Genomic DNA, 21,062 nt, shown 5'->3' with positions numbered 1-21,062 from the left:
GAAATGGAAAATTTCAACATAATCAGTTAACAGTTCATAAAAAGTTAAGTACCTTGGGACTAATGTCACTTGGTGAAAAGCTGCATGCAGCTTTACCTAAAGACCATGCTCTAGCAGCTCCACCTTCAAGATTTTATTTATGCATGCTATAAATCCGGGAAAGGACTGTGCGAAAAATCCTTTTTTGTGAATGAAATTAGCAATATTAAATTCTTCAAAACAGAACATACTCATGAACATAAAACAGTAACATGATGTAGTGGCTCAGATGCAATTATTGCACAAAATAAAATCTACTGCTCTCAATACTTCATGCAAAATGATTTTGGAAAATGGTAGAAGGGTCACTAAACCCTTGGCTTACTGATGAATCTGTACAAATATTTAGAGATGTAAAGCAGGGAACACGGCAAATCTACTGGTAAAGGTTCACATAGAACTTTATTGCCCTGTAGGAAAGTAAACAATTTTAGGAATCTTTATAATCCTGTTGGGCCTGTAAAAACAGAAACAAAGAGAGGTCAAAGGATCTCAATGGATGGCTAGGTTGCAAAGCATGTGCACAGTGAAACACTTTAATTTCAGAAAATTACTTTGGACAACAGGTAGTAGCAAGACTACTGAAGTGTATCGATTTCAGTAAGAGTATTCTAAATAATTATAAATCATAAATTTTATTAGTAAGAGTATTATAAATACTATTCACAAAACAGGAATCACAATGCACATGAACACCAGCCACCAGCACAATCCAAGTATTAAACTTCCAAAACTCAAGCCTTAGAACAAGGTCAAGAGCTTTCTTGACTATTTTTCTAATCAGAGTCCAACACATGCAATTTCAAGAAAGAAAGTCCAAATATCTGAAGTATAAATATTTACATTTTGAAACTATTTATCAGAGGAAAGAAGCTGAGCAACCCCTAGTGGTAGAAGAAAAATATCTTCTGGAAAAAAACAAAAAATTTTTTTACAGGTATTTTCAAAAATACATTGATTTGTAAACACAAATTCCTGTACTACATACAGTGTCCAAAGTTAATATTTAAAAAAAACCATAAGCAAAAAATTATGCATGACTCATAGCAGTTTTTTCTTAGAATTCAGTTAGGAAGTGATAATTCTGTTTGATAAAACACACCAATATAGAAGTCTGAAAATACATTAAGAATACTTTTATATATTTTTCTCAAAGAGAATGTATTTTGTTTTCTAATTCTAAGATATTCTAATGCAGCTACTGCCAAATTCAGCATCATCATTTAGGGATGGATTTGCAAACCCTATACCAGTGAAATGCAAATGTGATATTACTGAAAAAAAAAGGCTTAGACCTTTTTGTATTTTTGTAAAGCGGTTATCGAGAAGTCAGTTTATCAGCTCTTTTCTATAAATTGTCATTTTCTCTTCCTTCTTTTATGCTTAGAAATAAGAAAGAACACTAATCACTGCCAGTAAGAACTGTACTTGCTCTCCACTCAACTTTTTTGAACCTCACTCCAGCTGAGTGAGATTTTCTGTGTTAGCCATCAGCTGCTCAAGAGTTTCATTAATAACCATCAGACCAAAGTAGATACAAAGGCAGAGATGAATGCTCCTAGAAACATCAAGATCAAACCATATCTAAACTCTCCAAAGTCTTTCACAAGTTATCCATATGCTTGTATTAAAAGGAAAAGCCCCTGCTCTATGGCCACCAATGATTCCATGCCTCCAGCCATGACCAAAACAGACGGATGGGCTTCATGGAGCCCAGGTCATTTCAGATACCATGACTCTGGGTACCAGTAGATATTATAGAAATAAAAGAACGAGCCCCAAATTATGCCCTCTTTTTTCCAGAAAACGTAATGTTGAAGACAGTATTTCCAAAATCAAACACGACACTGAGATATAAAATCGCACTTAAAGGTGCACTAAGAAATCACTTTAGAGCTCAGTTCTTGATTTTCACTGTTTCTAAGATGATTTTTTAAACTGATTTTCAGTCTAAAAATTAGTTTAGGCAGAAAAGCTCATTGCTGGAACACCTGCAGCAATTACATGCAAAAGATGACAAAAAAAGGATCTCAAGAGACTTGAATTCAACCTCTAACATACCACCACATAGTGGGAAAAAAACAACCAAACAAAAAAATCCCCCAACATTTGACATACTATCATTATATTGCTATGGCATTTTGTGCTGAGCTGTCACAGTCAGCACAGCAGAAACTTGGGTGTGCACTGAAAACCATCAATTTAAGTTCAGAGGTAGCACAAGACTCCTGTGATCAACTAATGGCTACCAGTGTCAGAGACAAGAAGTCTGACATAAAAATCTTACATTAACCGGAAAAAAGGATAACATAACAGGTATCTTGGATGAATTTGTGAAAAAGTCCTTATAAATATTTTTAAACATCTCAGACTTCTTACTGGAAAATATGTATAATTTTACCAAAAATAGTCTATGGATAAGGCATAGTACAGTATGCCCTCCTGTGTTGTCTAATTGATAAAGACTGCTTAACAGAACTTTAATTTTTATCACATTCAAGAACATTTCTGTCACACTTAAAAGCACCTTGTAATGAATCACATGAAAATATCATACCTCCAAGTTGTTGAGATGCTGTTTTTCAAGGAGCTGTCGCATTTCTTTCAGATTTTTCTGGAAGAGAAGTTGGTGACTATCCATGTCTGTTCTACTGCTCTCTTGTACTGTTTCATCACAGCCAAACACTGCTGAATTCTGCTTCTGATGGAAAGAATCACTTCTAGATGCTGATGTGGATGAAGCATCATCTGTGGTCCTTGATACAAACAAGCAAATTATTACTTTGTCTTATTTCTATGCATCAACTATGCACTTTTAAATAAGTTTCTTACAAAAAGTATACACCATCAATAAATGATGAAAAGCCCGACAAATGCTGTTAGTACTATCTGAAAGTGTCCAACACTTTCCATTTTAAAACTTCTCTTCTGTTATTTATAAATAGACTTTTCTGATTGAGTTGTTGGGTGACTGCCTCAGGCTACATTAATATGGAAAATGTCAGCCAACAGTTTGATAATTTACAGAAATGGAACATGGAGGGTTGCTTTAAAAAAAAAAAAAAAAAAAAGAAAAAAACTAACAAGAAAATGGGCTTTATTTTTCCATAAATTTGGCTTATGTAGACAGTAACTATATTGACGCTGTCAGGTGTTCCCTTACTTCAAAGAGCAAGAAGACTTTGTAGCAACCAGAGAGCCCAAATTACTGATGATGTGTAATGTCAGTATTATGGTAGGTTAAAGAATTGCTATTTGCCTCCTGAAAAAAAAAAATCTTTAGAGTAGCTAGTGTACCTGGGCCCTGTGGCCAGCTCCTAGCTGAAGACAAATGTTTCATATATGTACAGAAATTCAATAACCTCTTTCCTTCATTTCTATCCATTTCTTCAGCTTACCGTCTTTCTTCTGAGCTTTCTCTTACTGCATCTAAAATTATCCCTTTTCTTTTTAGTGGATGTGTTTCAAGTGGGTACATGATCTAGAAAGACCTTTTTTGTTTTGTATTTATCACAACAGTTATAATTTTAGGGCAATGGAAAATGGAAACTGTCAAATCATCAAGACTATTGATATTTTTCAGGAGATTTTATACAAGACTCCAAAAAGGGTTGGTTTAATTGCAGTCGACCTAAGGAGAGTCTAGAACGGAATTTATTATTTCTGTTGAGATGGCTGACAGCAACAAAGGAGAACAATTTCACGTATTTATTTACTGAACTCAGAAAACTGCACGCTGTTTTCTTTTGAATGGCAGATATCCTCCCTATCCCAAAATTTTTTTGTTTTTGTGGACCAGACTGATTGACACCTGGCCCTCCCAAAATCTGGTTTCTTGGTTTTTGGACACACAGAGCTTTCTTTATATTTATTTGAGTGCTTATAACATTTATATTTATAAAAAATTCTACATGTTTAGGCCATTTATAATTATAAAAGTTTCAACATTCCAACTTTTCCATAGACCATTTTTGATTTGTCATATTTAAGTTTATATCCCAAGACTGAACTTAATCAAACACAACTATTTTTATACACCAACAGGGAAATATATCTTGTAAAAAGAGCAGCATGCCATTTACACACCTAATGTACAAACATCTCAGTGTCTGTTGGCTAATGAGTTCTCCAAAATCTTTGCTTTAGCATTCAATAATTAAACCATACTAGAAGCAAAATAGCTCTACTGCAAGCACAGAATACACTTATTAGTTGTTTCAGGACTTTTGCCTTTCTCCAAGAGGAGTTAATATGTCTCCGTTGCTTAATTTATTTTTTTACACCTTTTAAAACACAGACATTATAAAATCTAGAATCTTTTAAAATTCACAGATATTCAGTTGGGTCTGAAGCTATATTTATTTTGCATACTTAATAAAATAATCATTTCTTACTTTAAAAGGGGACTGTCAATGAATTCTATACATTCTGTTTCTGAGGGAGGGTAAATTCTAAAGATGACACAAGATTTTTGGCTTGAGTGTTTATGGAATTGTAAGAAGCAATAGAAATACAGACAGGTATTGACTACTTCATATGAATTAGTTATTACCAGTCCCAAAATTTCCAGTTAAAGGGATTATAAGAAATGTTTGAAGCTTTACAGCTCAGGACTGGTGAGCTTTGAAGAACTTTCACTGTTGAGAACCTTCTCAAAATGCTCTTCTGTTTTATCTGTACTAGTTGTCTTGTGACCTGCCAATAGGTCATAGTGGACTCAACTTTTAAACCTTTCTGATGCTGGGGTCACTTATTTTCATTTTTTTTTCCTTGAGCAATTTCTAATTTCAAACTTACGGATATATAATAACTTTGAGATTCTTAGGTCTCTCTCAGATTTAGTTACTAGGGAAACACAAACTGTAAAAGAATTGAACATATAAATTTAATTTCCTTAGGAAATCAAGGTTAAGAAAGTGAAAACTGTGAAAAGAACACCCTATCATTACTAAAGGATAGTGAATTTTTAAAATTATACAAATAAAAATGGAGTGACAGCACAGTAAGAAATGGTAAGTGGTTTGAAAAGTCCTGAGATACCAATGTGATGCACAAGGAGCAGTTTGAAAAAAGATAAAAAATAAAGAAAGAAATTATAAAAGCAGGGGGAAGAAGCACTGAGATGCTGTCCTTAATCAAGCCTATGACTGAAATGAGACAAATGATCAGGAAACCTGAGACAGGGTTCAGAAACATCTACCTTTTTTGCCATAAATTAAACTTAGATTTAACAGCTGGATTTCTTGGTTTTTTCTTTGGTTTTGTTGCTGCAATCATCCTATGAATGTTGACTGACAAATAGCATGAGTGTTAAGCTCTAAGAGTTATAAAATATTTTCTCAACTGACCAATTTATCACCTGAAAATGTATTAATCAGCAGAGATATGTAAACAAGTTGAATATTAATGTCACAATGAAGAACACACTGAAGCCCAAAAGTAGGGCCAACCCTTTCAGACAGAATTTATGTCTGTTCTGAACATCTGCACAATTTATATCACACAGAAAATAAGTGAAATGCAGAAAGGAATAACAAAAGAACAACAAAAATAACCCCCAGAGCTGAAATGTTCAAGAAATGAGAGGCTAGGAAAGGGATAATCAGGAACTAGTAGGAAATACAGCAGATAAATAAACTATGTATGAAGAAACATTCTATAATAAGTCAAGGTACCTTAGAAACAGTGTTTGGGTAGAGTAAAAGGTATGTAAATAAAATTTTATGTGATATAAAATGAAATTACAGGTCAAACTGTTACCAGGATCCTCTTGATACAGGTAGAGAATGAGAAATATAAAGGAATTACAGCTGGAAAGAAGATCCTTGAGTGAACATATAAAATAAAGCATCCTTGAATGTCAAAAGGAAAAAAAATCTGGATAAGAAATCACCTAGACAGAATACTTTGTAATTCTGAGAACATGGCTTGATAACCATGGCAGTCTGAGTTGGGCTATAACTGACTGGAGACTGGGTTAGTCTTGACTATTCCCAGAATTCCACTGATGGGAAAAGGTTTGTATCATCTCTTCTGCTGTCTTACCAAATGGACACAAACAACTCAAGGAAGTTGTATAATGTTTCATTGGAAAAGTCCACAGAAATGCTTTCTTTGCCATGAGAAATGCCCTACAACTTCTTAAAGGGAATTGTCTGCTGTTTATTGAATACAGTAAGAAATTTACTTCCTTTGACCATCAGAGTAAACAGGAATGGTTACCTGAAGTTGATTTTGTTTGTGCTTGGCAAGCACAGTCCTGGTGTTAAAACTGATCCTTTAATTTGTTCAAGAGCTTCTTCTAACTGGAAAGCTGTTTTTGTCTGGACTGGAGGGATCAGAGCTAAAAACACACAATGAGAAAAAACTTTTAAAAATTGGAATATTTTACCATAAATGGTTTGGTTAAGTTTCTGAAGTTTGGAAGCTTAAATCCAGATAGTCAAAATAAACAGAGTAGTTTAGCATTATTAGACATACAAGAGCATCTCGAGTTCCTCTGAAACAAAATCCCAGTCTATTTAAGTGTTTACAGTCACACATGTATTCAACAGTTATGCTATTTGCTTTTAAACTGCACTGCTGAAAAAATAGGAGGCTAAAAAATCTAACTTTGTTTTTACATTATGATTATTCCACTCATGCACTAAGCCAAAGTTATGGCTTGCAGATATTTTACAGAGGCCAAACTGTAACTTAATAATAGAACCAATGGGGAAAGAAGGAGTCCAGACAGGCACAATATATGGCCACTTTCAAGTGAGTAGAAGTAAAGTAGGGTAGAGAGTAGCAGAGGCAGACTTTCGATAAAGGAAAACCAAGAGAAAAAATCGTGATTCATTCTATTGCTACACAGTCTGGGCTGTCAGTAGAGCTATGAAGAAGCCCTAAACCAGTACTGTTCTATTTTGTTATTTTAATCTGACATTTGATCTTGAAGTCAGAGACATTACCTCACAGCTGGCACAATTAAAGTAAATCTGTTAAAGAATACCTAAGTAATAGACCATATCTTAAGCATTGGAACACTGGAAAGTTGACGGGAAATCAGACTTGGCCAATGCTGTTACAAATTCCTGCCAATCTGCACTGATTCCAAGAAAGCAGGAACTGAGCTGAAGTGATCATTGCTTCCCAGCAAGAGAACAGCTTAGAAAGTGGACTAATTCAGAAAAAAAATTATGTACCATATTAATATATGCTAGGACTGTATTTACTTAACTATAAATAAAATGCACATTTTTGAGTATTTCATATTCAAAGGTTCAAAGAGGGGATCATTACACTATCCTAGTAACTGTCAGTGGCCTTGTAACACTTCTCACCCAGCTGAGAAAGCACAGTACTGCAACCAATAAGCACACTGCAGTCAAAAAAGTGGGGAAAACCCAGGAAGCCACAATACCTCAAGGAGGTCACGTACTTATTGTGACTGCAATTTAGTGAAATATCTCACAATACAATTTTTAGGAAAAAAAAATCTGGTTTTCTTTTTACTTCCTCTACTCAATTGTCATATGTATGAGATCTCAGCTTCTTGTCAGTTGTTTTGCTTTTGTGAATTCAATTACTTTGAGTAAAGTTAATTGTTCTGTCTGCTTCAATTATATTCTACTAAATAGAAAAATATGGGGGGTTGGACTAACAGCCTCCAGAGGTCCCTTCCAACCTTAACTATTCTCTGATTCTGTGAATATAAAAACACTTGTATTGTGAATAATAGTTAATTTTTAATTAAGAAACCTGTTTGTTTGTGCTGAGAAAAGGACTGATGAGCACGTTGGAACTTTGCAGTTGCCTCCTGAAATTTAATTTTCCTCTGCTGCAGAACTTGTTCTCTAAATCTTTGTTCTTTTTCTTCTTCTTCCTTCTGTCTTTCTTCAAAGGCTCTGTGTTTAAGAAGCAAAAGTAGATCATTCCTATGTTTATGAATTAAATTTACCAAAATATTAGTAACTTACTTGCTTACCAACTTGCCATTTTAGTGCAAAAGCTTGCTTATCCATAAATTAAATGCTATTAACTTCAGCACAGCTGGACTTTTATAGTTTGTCTGAGTGTAAATGGGACAGTGGGTGGTGAAGAAGAGTCACAACATATTTTTATTTTTTTAGCCTCAACCAGGGATTTGATTCTTTTTTATATGTGAATTAACATGCAGAATCAAACAGTTCTTGTCACCAGTGTGACTTCTACAACAGCCTTTACAGTACGACATAAGTGTATCACAGTGAAGAGATCGGGAGGAAGGTTAACTGCAAATGCTCGGTGTGCTTTTCACAACCCGCTGGGGAAATAACAACAGTTTAAAAGTTGTTATTTAGAAATAACACAAGGAACTACAGCTTTTATCTATAAATATGCAAGAGTTAGTATCAACTTGTACAAAACAAGTACTATCTAGTACAACTAGCAAAAAATAGGATAAAATAGTAATGTGAAACTATATTTAACAGAATCAGTTATTACTAATAAATATGTTAAATGTGCCCTCCCACTGGTTGGAAAGCGAAGAAGGCTCTAGTCAAAACCAACCATCATCGCAAAGGTTTCCTTCAGTAGGCATAAGCTTCATGAAGCTATGTGGAATCTTTTCTCCTGTGGACAGAATCGTCAGCTTTTACTGACAAACGATCTCCTTGAGTGAAATATACCCAGTATATTTATTGGTACAGTGCCTATGTAGGCAAGTCATATTTAATGGTTGAAAAGAGGGCAGATTCAGACTAGATATAAGGAAGACATTTTTTACAGTGAGGGTGGTGAAACACTGGAGCAGGTCACTCAGAAAGGTTGTGGATGCCCCTCCCCTGGAAACATTCTGTTCTAAAAGCAGTAATACTGTAAAAGTAATGGTCTTCAAGTGAAACTTCCAAAGCCTGCCATGCAAAGATCACTACAGCTGGGAGCTTCCCATCTGTGTATTAGAAATGTGACTTAACAGGTCACTAGTACACTAAGTAAGGTCCCCCTCTAGCCAGCATTAGTGGAAAGAAATGTTTAGCCATATGTTCCTTGTTCCTCTCATCACAATAAGATACCTTCCCATAACTCTAATCACTAGCAGAACTTCATAGTTCTTGCTTAATGGAGCAAAGCTGCTACTTTACAAAGCTACGCCTTAACTCAAGCTATTTTAATTATTCCTCCCTTTGCTTTTCAGGGAAAAAGTTCAAACTGAAATATTCAACTTGACCCTCTCTAGTATCCCTTCAAAGTGATGACTGATCTCCTGTGAAAACAAACACAAAAATAATTTGAAATAGGTACTTTTTATTTTAAAGGCTGTAATTGCACAATAGTAAAAAGTAGGAAAACTGCCAACTAATTCCCAAGTACATACTTATACAGGAATATCCACTTTAATCCACTTGGAAGCCAAAGTATAGCAGAGAGAGAGACAAAGAACTTCAACTATTTTGAAAACTCATATATACATGGCTATCAAAACATGTTAGAACTAAAAAGTAGAATTAGAGTTCATTGTCCACTTTCAGTATTCCTGAATTTCCCTCACCTTAAAATCTAATACAGAAATCTGCAATTTTATCTTGACTAAATGAAAATCACAAGAGAGGAAACAGACTTGCTTATCCTAGTAAGTACTTTAAATATTCTTCTGGATGCCCTTTAATATTTCTAGAAGCTGATAAAAAAGGCCTTTAGCTGAGCTGTAGTTGTTAAATTCAGACATGTGGGAAATTCTACAACTTTACACCTGGAGTAATTCCAGCGTATAACTCCAAAAAAGAAAAAAGTCAATTCTGACAGAGTTGGTTTATTTTTTTTTTTTTAATGATTTTGAATATGACTTAGCTGCACTCTTCCACTTTCCTAATAATGAGCATTAAAAAAAGGACTGTTCCATATAGCTGGGAATGAGCAAGTCCAAATGCTGATGCAAGAGGTCTTTTTTCACCACAGCTCATCATGATCACTATTTGTTTTGGATAAAGACAAGAAGGAGAAAAAAATATTTTATTTTAATGTAAGGAAATGCATTACAGTTATTTGGTGAAGCCTTATTAACTTCTTGACCTCGCAGAATGTAAATTGTAGCACCCAGGTGCATTATATAAAATAAATAATTTTAAAAATTCACATTTATATCTTAGAGAAAAACAGTTAAAGCAAATGTTTTTTCATGCAGTCTCCTTAAGCCACCAGCTTAGGTTCATATCACAGATGTAACATTGGCAAAAGAGTATGGCTTTAAGATGGATAGTTAGCAGAAGAATTTCCTGACTGGTGTTTTTTTAACCCAATTTCTCTGTCTACTATAAACAACTCGGTGGTGCAGCAATATTTGAAACGGCTGCCAAAATGTTTATGGAGAATTTGGAATACGAAACTTAAAATACTTAGCTGTCTCACATATACAGATATTATGTGGAAGACATTTTTATGTTAAAAACAGTATGACTAGATGGTGGAACTATTTCCTGGTTAATTTTATGAAATTGTCTTCACAGTGAAGTAATGGATGCTACATTCCCAGGTGGACTAAATGCTTACTACTGCCTTGGATGAAAATGATAATTAAAAAAGGAATATATACAGTGTGTATGGAATGCTATAAAATGAACCTTTTGATACTGAGTTGATATTATTCTTCCATTGCCATATCATGTTGCAAACCAGTGCACAGTAACTTTAAAATTGAGGTAGGGAGGTATTTGTATAGTCAATGACTACAGTAGGATCAAGAAAAGGCTAGAATGCAGTGTCACACTCAAATTCCCTTCCATGGGCAAACAGGAAGCAATCTTACGTCCTTAAAAAGATCTGTGACATTGCCCAAAAATCAACTTTTTTATCTGAGACACTTACCAAGACCAGGGACACATATTAAATCTATTCTTTCATCTTCTTTGATTATTGTATGCTGAATACAAGAAGACAGCCTGAAATTGCTGCGAGAGCTTCAGAAGGGCCAACCCTTACAGTACTGTAGGGGCTCACTGAGGGCTGTCCTGCAATACACCCCAAAGGTTCACAAGAGGGCTGCCTGCACTGTGTACCAGTTGTCACATTCCAAGTCTTGTTCATAGGCAAAACCCAAGCACACCTTGTATAGTCAAGCTTTTTTTCTGTTATTATAATTCAAATCTTAAGAGTACAATTACTATTAATCCAGAATTGTTACTGAAAAATAATAATACTGTTAGAATATTTCTATATAGAAAAGGCCTCAATAGTGGTGATAAAACACTTTGAACTGTTATTCACACATTGAGTTTCTATCCCTTTACCTGATGCTCATTCCTGCATTGCCCTTTTGCATCCCAAGGCTTGTAGTTTCATTCTGGTTGTGCTGGGGTGTTAGGGTGAACTGGCAGCATCTGGAGTCCCTTCAGCAGGATATTCATGTTAATGCTTTCTTCTCCCTCACTTTAGGATCCACTTGGAGTAATTTTTGTATTTGCTAATACATTTTTACACCTCTGTTCTATCATTGTCAATCTGTAGCTCCACAGTACCTCCAAATATTCCATACATGGTGCCTTCTATGTATATTACATATTATTCTTTTGTTCTTTGTTACCTCTAAAGCCAGGTTTGTCAGATCTAGTTCTGCATTTCTTTAGCTGACTATTGGTGAGTATAGCCAGGGGGTCTCCAGTGCCAAGCCTGTGTGCCATCTCTTACCATCCCCTGCCTGTACTCCTCCATGCCACATCCTGCACCTCCAGTTTTCAAGGCCTCTCCTAAATTTCTCTACACTACTTCATTATTTTAGAGTCACAAATATCTCATTCTCTGCAGAAAATAGCTGCTTCTTACTGCTATCTATATAAAACCATGGTCATACAATGAAAAGATAAACAAAGGCAAAATAAATTAGCCACAGACACCTGGTCTACTAGAGAAATTGCTGTTACAGCTGAACCAAGCAAAACAAAGCTGCTGTCAGGTCAAGAAAAGTTCAAAGAGAGCAAGCTTGGCAAGCATCTGTTCCAAGGCCTTGCAAACTCAGCACAATCCTGTGGCCCATTATCAGAAATGGCAATACTGCATTTCAGGTCCACATGGTTACAGTGATCACCTACTTTACACAGTTCCATTTTGATGTAGAAAGAAATGCAAAATTCTTAACACTCTGCCCTCTCTGTTTACCAAGTGCTGACACTATTCTCATATTTCTGGCCGTAAGCTGCTTTTCATTCTCTATCAACAAAACTAATGAATAATTATTATTTTATTAAATAATCAATGTTAATCGGCCAGTAGGTGGAGCACAAAGCTTGTGCTATGTTGAAAATAAAGTATTACTGAAAGAACAATAGATTGGGAATACATTGGAAACCGATATAGATTTCCTTCCCCAGTTTCAAGAGATGGGTTAGCTATTTCAAGGTAATTCAAAATACTGAACCAAGATAACTGACTGTAAGGTTTATTTTAAAATGCACATAGACAATTGCATTTCCAGAATGAACCAGCTACCTGCAGACACTCACATCACAGTAAAATGGGATGCACATTTTGCACTGAGCAGTAACAGCACGGTCTGTAGTCCCCAGAAAAACTGACAGCTGGTATTTAAAAATCAGTGTGTTATAGAAACATAAAATATGATATCCTATTCATTTGCATCAAGTATGTGCTTAGTCAGTAGTTCTTATTTCCAGAATACTGTTATTTAAACAAAATATCTGCCAGCTACTGCCCCAGAGAATATTTGATTCTTAATCTGATCTTGAAATTGCAACTTCAGGTATCAGTGAGACAATAAAGAAATTACTTTATTGATAGGCAACTTGTATAAACTGTAGGCTAGGGTTTTTTGCTGTGTAGAAGTACTGTTGTTAACACAAAACTAAGGTCAGTACAAGGGATGCAAAGAAACAGATGACATCAGGGGCTTGAAAAAAATCTGTGATTTAAGTTATTGAGACTTTTCTTTCCAAAGCTATCCTTGCTCTTTTCTGAGTAAGTGATGTTTTTGTCTTTTACTACTAAACTACTACTACTAATTAACTGAGCACAGCTTGTAGAAGTTGAGTATTTTTAGTGGTGAAGGTGCTGCATTTTAGAAGTATTGACAACAAGACTAGACTGTCAGGGAAAATTTAATAACAAGTACACATAGAAAAGGTTGAAAACAGAAGACCTCAATCTGCAAGAACCTCGCATATGCATATGCAGTTCTCATGAGCTTAAAAAGTGCTTTGGTATAACCTTGTTTAAAGAAGGTCTGCTGGTGGTTCCTGAAAAAAAGCCACAAAGAAAAACCCACAGAAAAATTTTCCTCCGCAAAGCAATATGAAGAGAATAAACCTAAATGACACAAGATTAAGAAGACAGCAGAAACTTTCCTGTATCTTCACTCATGCTTCTTCCTAAAGGGAATTCACTGCTTTTAGTTTTTTAGGAGAAAATTTATAAACTTAAGGTTGACACTAAATTTAGTAATGCTTGATCACCTTGATAAAATTCTACAAAGAAATGACAGCCCTGTAGATGAGGGGAGAGCAGTAGATATTGTCTCTTTGGACTTTAATAAGGCTGCTGATACTGTCTGCCCTATGATCCTCATAAATGAGATGCTTTTGTACAGGCTAAACTAGCAGACACAGAGGTGGAATGTAAACAATCTGAATGGTCAGGCCCAGAAGGTGGCAATTAGTGACACAAAGTCTTAATGGAGGCCAGTACATATTGGTGAACCCTAGAACTCAGTACTGGGCCCAGTCCTCTTTAACATTTTCATTAAACATAGAAACATAGAATCATTTGGGTTAGCAAAGACCCCTAGGATCAGCAAGTCCAACAACAAACCCAGCACTGCCAAGTCTACCACTAAACCACATCTTGAAGCACCACATGCAACCGCTCCAATAGGCAGCCTTTTCCCATGCTCGACAACCCTCTTCATGAAGAAAATTTTCCTAGTATCCAATCTAAACCTCCCCTGGTGCAGTTTGAGGCCATTTCCTCTCATCCTATAGCACTTGTTCCTTGGTAGAAGGGACCAACCTTGCTGCAAAGAAGGTCAATGGCATCCTGAACTGCACCAGGCAAAGCTTAGCCAGCAGGTAGAGGAAAGTGATCCCGCCCCTCTGCTCAGCACCAGGAAGGCCACAGCTGAAGGACTGCGTCCAACTCTGGGCTGCTCAGTACAAGAGAGACATGGACAGAATGGAGAGAGTCCAATGAAGGGCCACCAAACTGAAACACAGAAGCTTCCTTTGGAATATCAGGAAACACTTTTTTATTGGTAAGGATGACCGAGCACTAACACAGATTGCCTTGAGAGGTTGTGGAGTGTCCATTCTTGGAGAAGCTCAAAAGCTAGTCCTGGGCAACCAGCTCTAAGTGGCCCTTCCTGAGTAGAGGTGTTTGACCAGATGACTTTAAAGGTCCCTTCAACCTCAACCATTCTGTGTGAAAGTTAGAGGTAGAAAATGGACAGTCACACTTCACAGTGCACTCATTCCTACTCTCCATATAAAAATTACAAAAGATACAATTTCTTTTTTGAAATCATACACCAGCAGTGCCAAGAATAACTCCTAACACATGCCTGTAATCCCTGGCAGGGATAACTTTGGGTGCTGCCAGGTGAGAATGTGGAGCTTAAGAAAGTCATACTACCTTTGAGAAACCCTCATCATATCTAACACCTTTCCATGCGTACGAAAGCTAATGGAACTTGGCTCATATACAGATTTGAGACACGATCTGATGGTTGATCAATCAATTCCTACCTGCATAACTGTCAGGAAAAAAATATTCAGATTCAAGGAACTTTATTTTCAAATTACTTTCCTGCACACATGCAGTGACCCTTAATTTTTAATTATATGTCACAGCTTAAAACATTGTATGCACTCACTACCTTTCTAACACGAGACAACTTACTCCTTTTCAGTTACCACAGATTTCCATTTTAACTGCTTCTTGTGCTAATAATTATGCCATTCTCAATTATCAACAATTGAAACAACTTCATTTTATGAACACCATACCTAAATTTTTAAGTGGCTCACCTGAGTAACTTGGATTTATACTGTGTTTCTTAAGACTGCAATGAAATACATATGGAAATGTATTTATGCATCCATGAGTACTACTTTAACTACACCAGTCTGTCAAAAATATGCAGGCTGTCTGGTATTTGCTTTTACATTAGAGTATAATATTTCAAGACCAGTAATACAATAAACAGTGTTCATCTGAGATGCGTAGCATTACAGTGGTTCTGTTCCAGAAAATGAAATTAGGTATTTAATTTTTCAACTGAGGCTCAGTTTATTATCTGCAAAGGTTGTGGGTTGCACTCTGTCTTTAATCACTCACAGGTGATTATATCTCCTCTTCCATTTTTCTTTATATTTCAAAACGTAAGTTGACAGCACATGCTGTCAGGCTAAAATGGCAATATAAACAATATATACCACCTCTCTTATGAGTTACAAACGTATGTTAATAAATAAACATTGTACAACAGAAGTCATCTAAAAGGGAAACTGTGGGGCATGAGCATTAATGAGGTAACAAGAGGCAGAGGAAGCTGTTCTGAGGCTGGGGGCTTGCAAGGAGGAACCCATCTGCCTCTACAGTACACACAGCTGAGCCCCCTGTCTGTGTGAGCACCATCTCAGCGCAAGGGAAAAGACCTCTATGCCCATTAAACTACTTACAGCACTTCACTGAGACATTTCAGTGTATAATTTACTTAATCCATTTGTCACAGAATACTTCATGGCTTTATATTCTCATGTGTGCAGAAAGACAGACTATGCAAAGCTCTGTTTAAAATGTCAGTACAAAATAACTTTATTATAAATATAATCCTGTACAAGAAAGATGTTGCTTTGTGTTTATTGGGAAGTGGGAGCACAAAGCCTCGGCACGAAGGGGAGGCTGTGCAGCTGTTATGCCAAGCAGACAGAAAAGCACACACTTCAGAAGGCAACTGCCTGCCTGCTGGCCCACGCTGTGCAGATGAGTGCATTTTTCATACATCCATTGAAGCTAATAAAACCCAGAACACTAGAAATGCAGATCAGAGCCTTAACATGAAAGTGCTACTTACCTTTTAGTTGACATGTGACTACAGTGAGTTTCCAAAAACTAGCGAGTAAATCAGAATATTGCTCTTATTATATTTTATTTGTCCTATAGCAAGAAACTAAAACGGTGAAACTGTTTAGCTTTGATTCCTCTAGGCCAAAGCAGTGAGCTATTTATCAAAGTGAACATGAAAATACTAGAGATATATTGAGCTGTTTCAAGGTTTTGACTCTTTTTGCGTCGGTTTTCTTTTCTTTTTTTTTTACAATCCTCCACTTAAAGGAACCCTAGTTACTTGCCTTCTTCTTCTGTTTGTCTCCACCAAATATTTCATCGCCTTGCTCCGACGTAATTTTTGATCCTCTTTCAATGCCCGACGTTCTTCTTCCAAATCCTGTTCAAAATGAAACATTAAATCTCTACCCCTAAGATTGTGTTAAGGACAACAGAAACTGGATCGAACTGCTCATTAAAAGATATAATAGCCTGTTATATTGATTGATCTTATATAGAGTAGGTTCCATAATTGTATGTTACAGTCATAACAAACTTTATGATCATCCAGAAAAAAAATGTAAATGCATTTTACTTTTTAAAGGGATTTTAGAAGATCAATATTGATTGATCTTATATAGAGTAGGTTCCATAATTGTATGTTACAGTCATAACAAACTTTATGATCATCCAGAAAAAAAATGTAAATGCATTTTACTTTTTAAAGGGATTTTAGAAGAGGCTTTGCACTCATCTTCCATGATACCGCCAGCTGAAAAATCCCATCTTTATTAATGTCCATTTGAAGAGACATTTTGTGTAGTTATCTAAACCTCTGACATAAGGATGCAGGTATGACAGGGAAAATGTTAAATGGAAACCCCCCCCTCCACCCCACCCCAAAGGATTAGTTATTCACACTGAAATTGATTAACATCACTAAATAAAAGCTCTCCATACAGCCGGATCAGTCCTGATTCACGCCAGTAATTATTTAAGTAGCAGCGTGCAGGCAGATCTTGTTTGCGTCAGTAGCTCTTACTACTAAAATCCAAAAAAAAAAAAGAACCCCCAAGTTAAGATGGAAAACACTATTCCTAATGGCATAATCTCCTAGAAGAAGGAAAACAAGAAAACTCCGAAGTTGCTTGAGAAGACAACTTTCCCACGGCACTTTAAAACCCACAATGTTCAAGTTTTAATCTGAAGACACCCCTGAGGCGGTCCCTGACCGCGGGGCAGGGCGGGGGCTGGGACACGGCTGCCCCGGCCCGCCGCCGCCCCACACGGGTCCCCCGCAGCCCCGAGAAACGCCGGGCCCCGGCGGTAAGAGACCGCCTCAGGAAGGATACACAGGGACGCTCCGCCGCCCTCCCGCGCGGTGCTGCGGGGCCCCGGGGAGCTGCTGGCCCCGAGCCGCCCCGCCGGCCTTCCCGCCGGGCTCCATCCAGCGCCCGGTTCAGCGCCAGGCCCGCACCGCCGCCAGCGCCGGGTCCCGCCGCGATGCCCGGCGCGTCCTGCACGGCCTCGTAGCAACCGGCGACGCCGCTTCCGTCGCAACGGGGCGGGGCCGCGGCGCTGGGGCAGCGGCGCTGGGGGGAGAGGGTTTGGCTGGCTCAGCATTCGATGGCTCCGAGGCGGGCGCAGGGGACAGGGCGGGCCGGGACCCGCCCCAGCAGGCAGGTCCTTGCCGGTGCCGTGCCAGGGTGGGAGCCGCTCGTGGGAATCGCTGCGCGCTCTCCGCACCGTCCCTTCTCGTCAGGGGCAGCGGTGCCGGACACAGTGCCAGGGACGGTGCTTGGCTCTCACTGGGCTTTCCATCCTCTGCAGCGCTGTAAACCGCGGGATGACCTTTAAAAGCCGCAGACACACCCGGTATCCGAGCGAACGCGTTCTCGTGGGCAAACACCGCCCCGACCCTGCGTGCGGGTTTGCAGAGCTCTGCGGGTGCCTCTTAGGCCTGTTGAAGACTTGAAGTTAACACCATAAACTTTTTTTTTAACCGCAGGGTGCAGAAATCACAACAACAACAAACAAAAAAATTAAATTGTATAAAATATTATAGAAAAATATTTTAAAAGTCCATAAATATAGTTACACAAAGTAATAAAAAATACCAAAAAACAAAACAACCAAAAAACTCCCACTTTGTTCATAAAACTGCGAAACTGTTTTTTTTTTTTTTTTTTTCCCTTTTTTAGGCAAAGCAGAGTGTGTTGTCTTGGGATATTGCCCTGCCTTGCATGAGCTGTCAGCAACAGGCTAAATGCCTTGGTGCTTTCCTGGCAAGACATTTCTTGGCTGGTGTATTTGAGCTTAAACCAATTCTTTTTTTTTTTTTCTTCAGTGTGCAGCTGTTCTATGTCTTTGACTAGGAAGGTAAAAATAGTACTCTGCGTTTGTGAAATACTTTTCTCCATAGACCCCTCCCCATATTTGTAGCACAGTTTGTGAAGTGGGTGTTGTTATTATATTATATATATATACATATATATAATATTATATATATATATAATATATATATTTGGCAATATATATTTTATATATATTGCCAAATGTGCGTAATATTTGTAGTATCCCAGTTACTGCAGTTGACAAGATGACCCTAAAATGGAGGTCTTTCAGCTCTAGTTCAGAATACCAACCCCAAATTCACCACTTTTTTGCCTCATCTGCTCTGTTGTGTTGCAAAATGTAGAAAAGTGGTTGTCACTTTACCGCTGTGTGATTTTCAACTCACACACGCATTTAAAATCACAGTTTGCCTGATAAAATGCGCTGTTTCATTTAGGATGCAGTAGAAGGCTTTAGCAGGATGCAGAGCTGAGTCACCCAAGCAGAACTGAAGCAGAGCTGGGAAACTGCAGAATTTGGGCCCATGTCAAATCTCGGAAGACTGAAGTTCGTGGTCAACTCATGCAGAATTTGAGCTTCCTTAGATTTACTGAAAATTTTGATCTAATAAAGCACAACTTGCAGCTTCACGTTAAGATACCTTCTGAGATTTAGAACTAAGAATAGAGTTTATATATCTTCTGTCTTTCCCTTGTTTACTTTTTATTGAGTCTTCATAGTCCTCCTTTACGGTTATTGGATAATCCCTCCTCATGAGTAACCTCACATCTTTCAGACTGTGGGACAAGAAGGTGACAAGCTGAGGGCCATGTAATTCAGAAGTGTATGATTATTCTGGGACAGCAAGAAAAGTAGTCTTAAGTAGTTACAGAATGGAAGGTCCTGCTCTGCCAGCTGGTTTGAAAGAAGCTGTATAAATGTTACTGTGGGCTAGGCACTGATATTCCAGTGAAGGATAAAGATCAGCTCTTAAAACTTTGTGGGATGGATTCTGAATTTATTACAAGTTTTATTTGAAGGCTGGAGCATAGCTGTGCTGCTGCAGATACACATTTTTCTTTCCTTCTTGTTCCAGTGGAGGATTAACCTGCTAATCTTGTGTAGTTTTCCTCCAAGCTGTGTAGGCAACTGCATGGGAGAAGAAGTTCAGTTAATGTTCTGACTATTTTAACCATTCCTTCCTGAAATTTGTCACCTCTGCCTATTTGTGTACATAGAAAGAGGAAGAAAAACTGTTTGTTTGCCCTTAATGTGATATGTAGATAGCCATGAAAATCTTTTCATCTTCTCCTTGAGACTGAACTATGGATCACAACTTGCATCTTCTTGAGAGAGCATCAGCTTATGCACTTATTAAACCCTAGTAAGTCTCATATTGGAAAGCTATGATGTGCCATGTGGTACTTTGGAACTAATTGAAAATTTTAATTTTGAGAGATACAGAAGAGCCCAAGTTGCTCAGAGTTTCGCAGCCAGTTGATTATGCTCCTCTCAGGTGCAGGTGCTTAGTACCATTTAGCTATTAATTTTTAAAGAAAACATTGTCTCAAAAGTGTATTAATCCCCACTCCTGACAAATGTTGGTTGCTCCCTGTTGCAGTGGGGATCCTGCAACACGCATATATCAAACCAGGAGTCCCGTGGAAAGGAAATATATATGGACAGACAGATTCTTGCTAGATGTTTCAGAGATGTTTATTTCTCCAGCCGCATGGCCGGAGCTCTGCCGAGGAACTGTTCAATCACGGGACCAAGGGTCCTTCTGCCCGCGCAGGGAACACAAACCAACCAATGGGAACGAGGCTGAGCAGGGATAGGGAAACCCCGTGTCTGTGCCCTCAGGGCCCCTCTCCCAGGGCTCCATGGCAGGGGAGGGACCCCAACACCTCATCCGTTTTATTTTAATAAAAGGAGAATGAAAACAACTGGGTAAACATTACAAGAACAGTTTCAAGACAAAACAAGCCACCCTCCTGAGTCTTTAAATGTCCAAACAGATTCTGTGGAACATCTTAGGGCTGACAGAAGGGAGACAGAATTCTCTGAGCATGCTTTGTGGGGAAACTGAGGCAGGAGAGGGTTTAACTTCTTCCCTCCCTCTTTTCATCCCCCACTCGGCATTGGAAAGGGATTTTTGGGGAAACAATTGGCAAAAGCATGGTTTTGTGAGGGAAACCATGGATGAAAAAACGGATTGGGAATACACTGGGGGTAATAGGACATAGGGTAAAAGGGAAAGGTGGGATTAGGAAAGGGAAACTGTAGGGGGGGCTTACAATGGAGATATTGTCTAACATGACTACGATTTTTTGCATATATACTGCCTTTCACAGAAACACCATCAGGCCCAGTGACCTGCGATGCTTGTAACCCTTTTCTCCCTAGTACAATATTAAATTCCACCACCTCTCCATCTCCCAAGCTTGGGATGCATTTTTCAGGGTTATTCTTTTTAATAGCAGTTCTATGCACGAATATGTCTTGCTGGTTGTCATACCTTGTTATAAAACCATAATTTTGCTTAACATTATACCATTTTACTATCCCTAAGGTCTTAGTTACTATGATCTTTTTCCGAGTGGCTGCTGTTTTTTGTCTCGCTGCGTCTTTGCTCTCTCCTTCGGTCGCTCCCGTGTTGGAATTGTCGGGGCTGC

General features: G+C 37.9%; 1 protein-coding gene across 5 annotated transcripts in view; it reads right to left on the bottom strand.

The window, feature by feature from the left end:
- The window catches only part of CEP126 (centrosomal protein 126), a 38,351-nt gene extending 20,772 nt beyond the window's left edge, over positions 1–17,579 (bottom strand). For 3 of the 5 annotated variants that reach the window (XM_042023763.1, XM_042023764.1, XM_042023767.1), the window contains exons 1-5: positions 17,406–17,579; positions 16,359–16,484; positions 7,783–7,928; positions 6,262–6,382; positions 2,597–2,795 (exon numbers count right to left, since the gene is read on the bottom strand). In XM_042023763.1, the coding sequence (XP_041879697.1) occupies positions 2,597–2,795; positions 6,262–6,382; positions 7,783–7,928; positions 16,359–16,484; positions 17,406–17,500 (687 nt within the window). In that variant the 5' untranslated portion in view covers positions 17,501–17,579. Of the gene's footprint in view, positions 1–2,596; positions 2,796–6,261; positions 6,383–7,782; positions 7,929–16,358; positions 16,661–17,405 lie in introns of those variants that run through there. The other 2 variants (XM_042023765.1, XM_042023766.1) reach the window with 2 other exon arrangements.
- Between the last annotated feature and the right edge of the window lie 3,483 nt (positions 17,580–21,062).

Source organism: Corvus kubaryi, unplaced genomic scaffold, assembly GCF_017639235.1.
Source record: "Corvus kubaryi isolate FWS band 111438036 unplaced genomic scaffold, C.kubaryi_AGA036_p1.0 37256, whole genome shotgun sequence".
Lineage (NCBI taxonomy): Eukaryota > Metazoa > Chordata > Aves > Passeriformes > Corvidae > Corvus > Corvus kubaryi.
The sequence above is the reverse complement of the archived record's forward strand: the minus strand, read 5'-3'. Positions and strand labels throughout refer to the sequence as shown.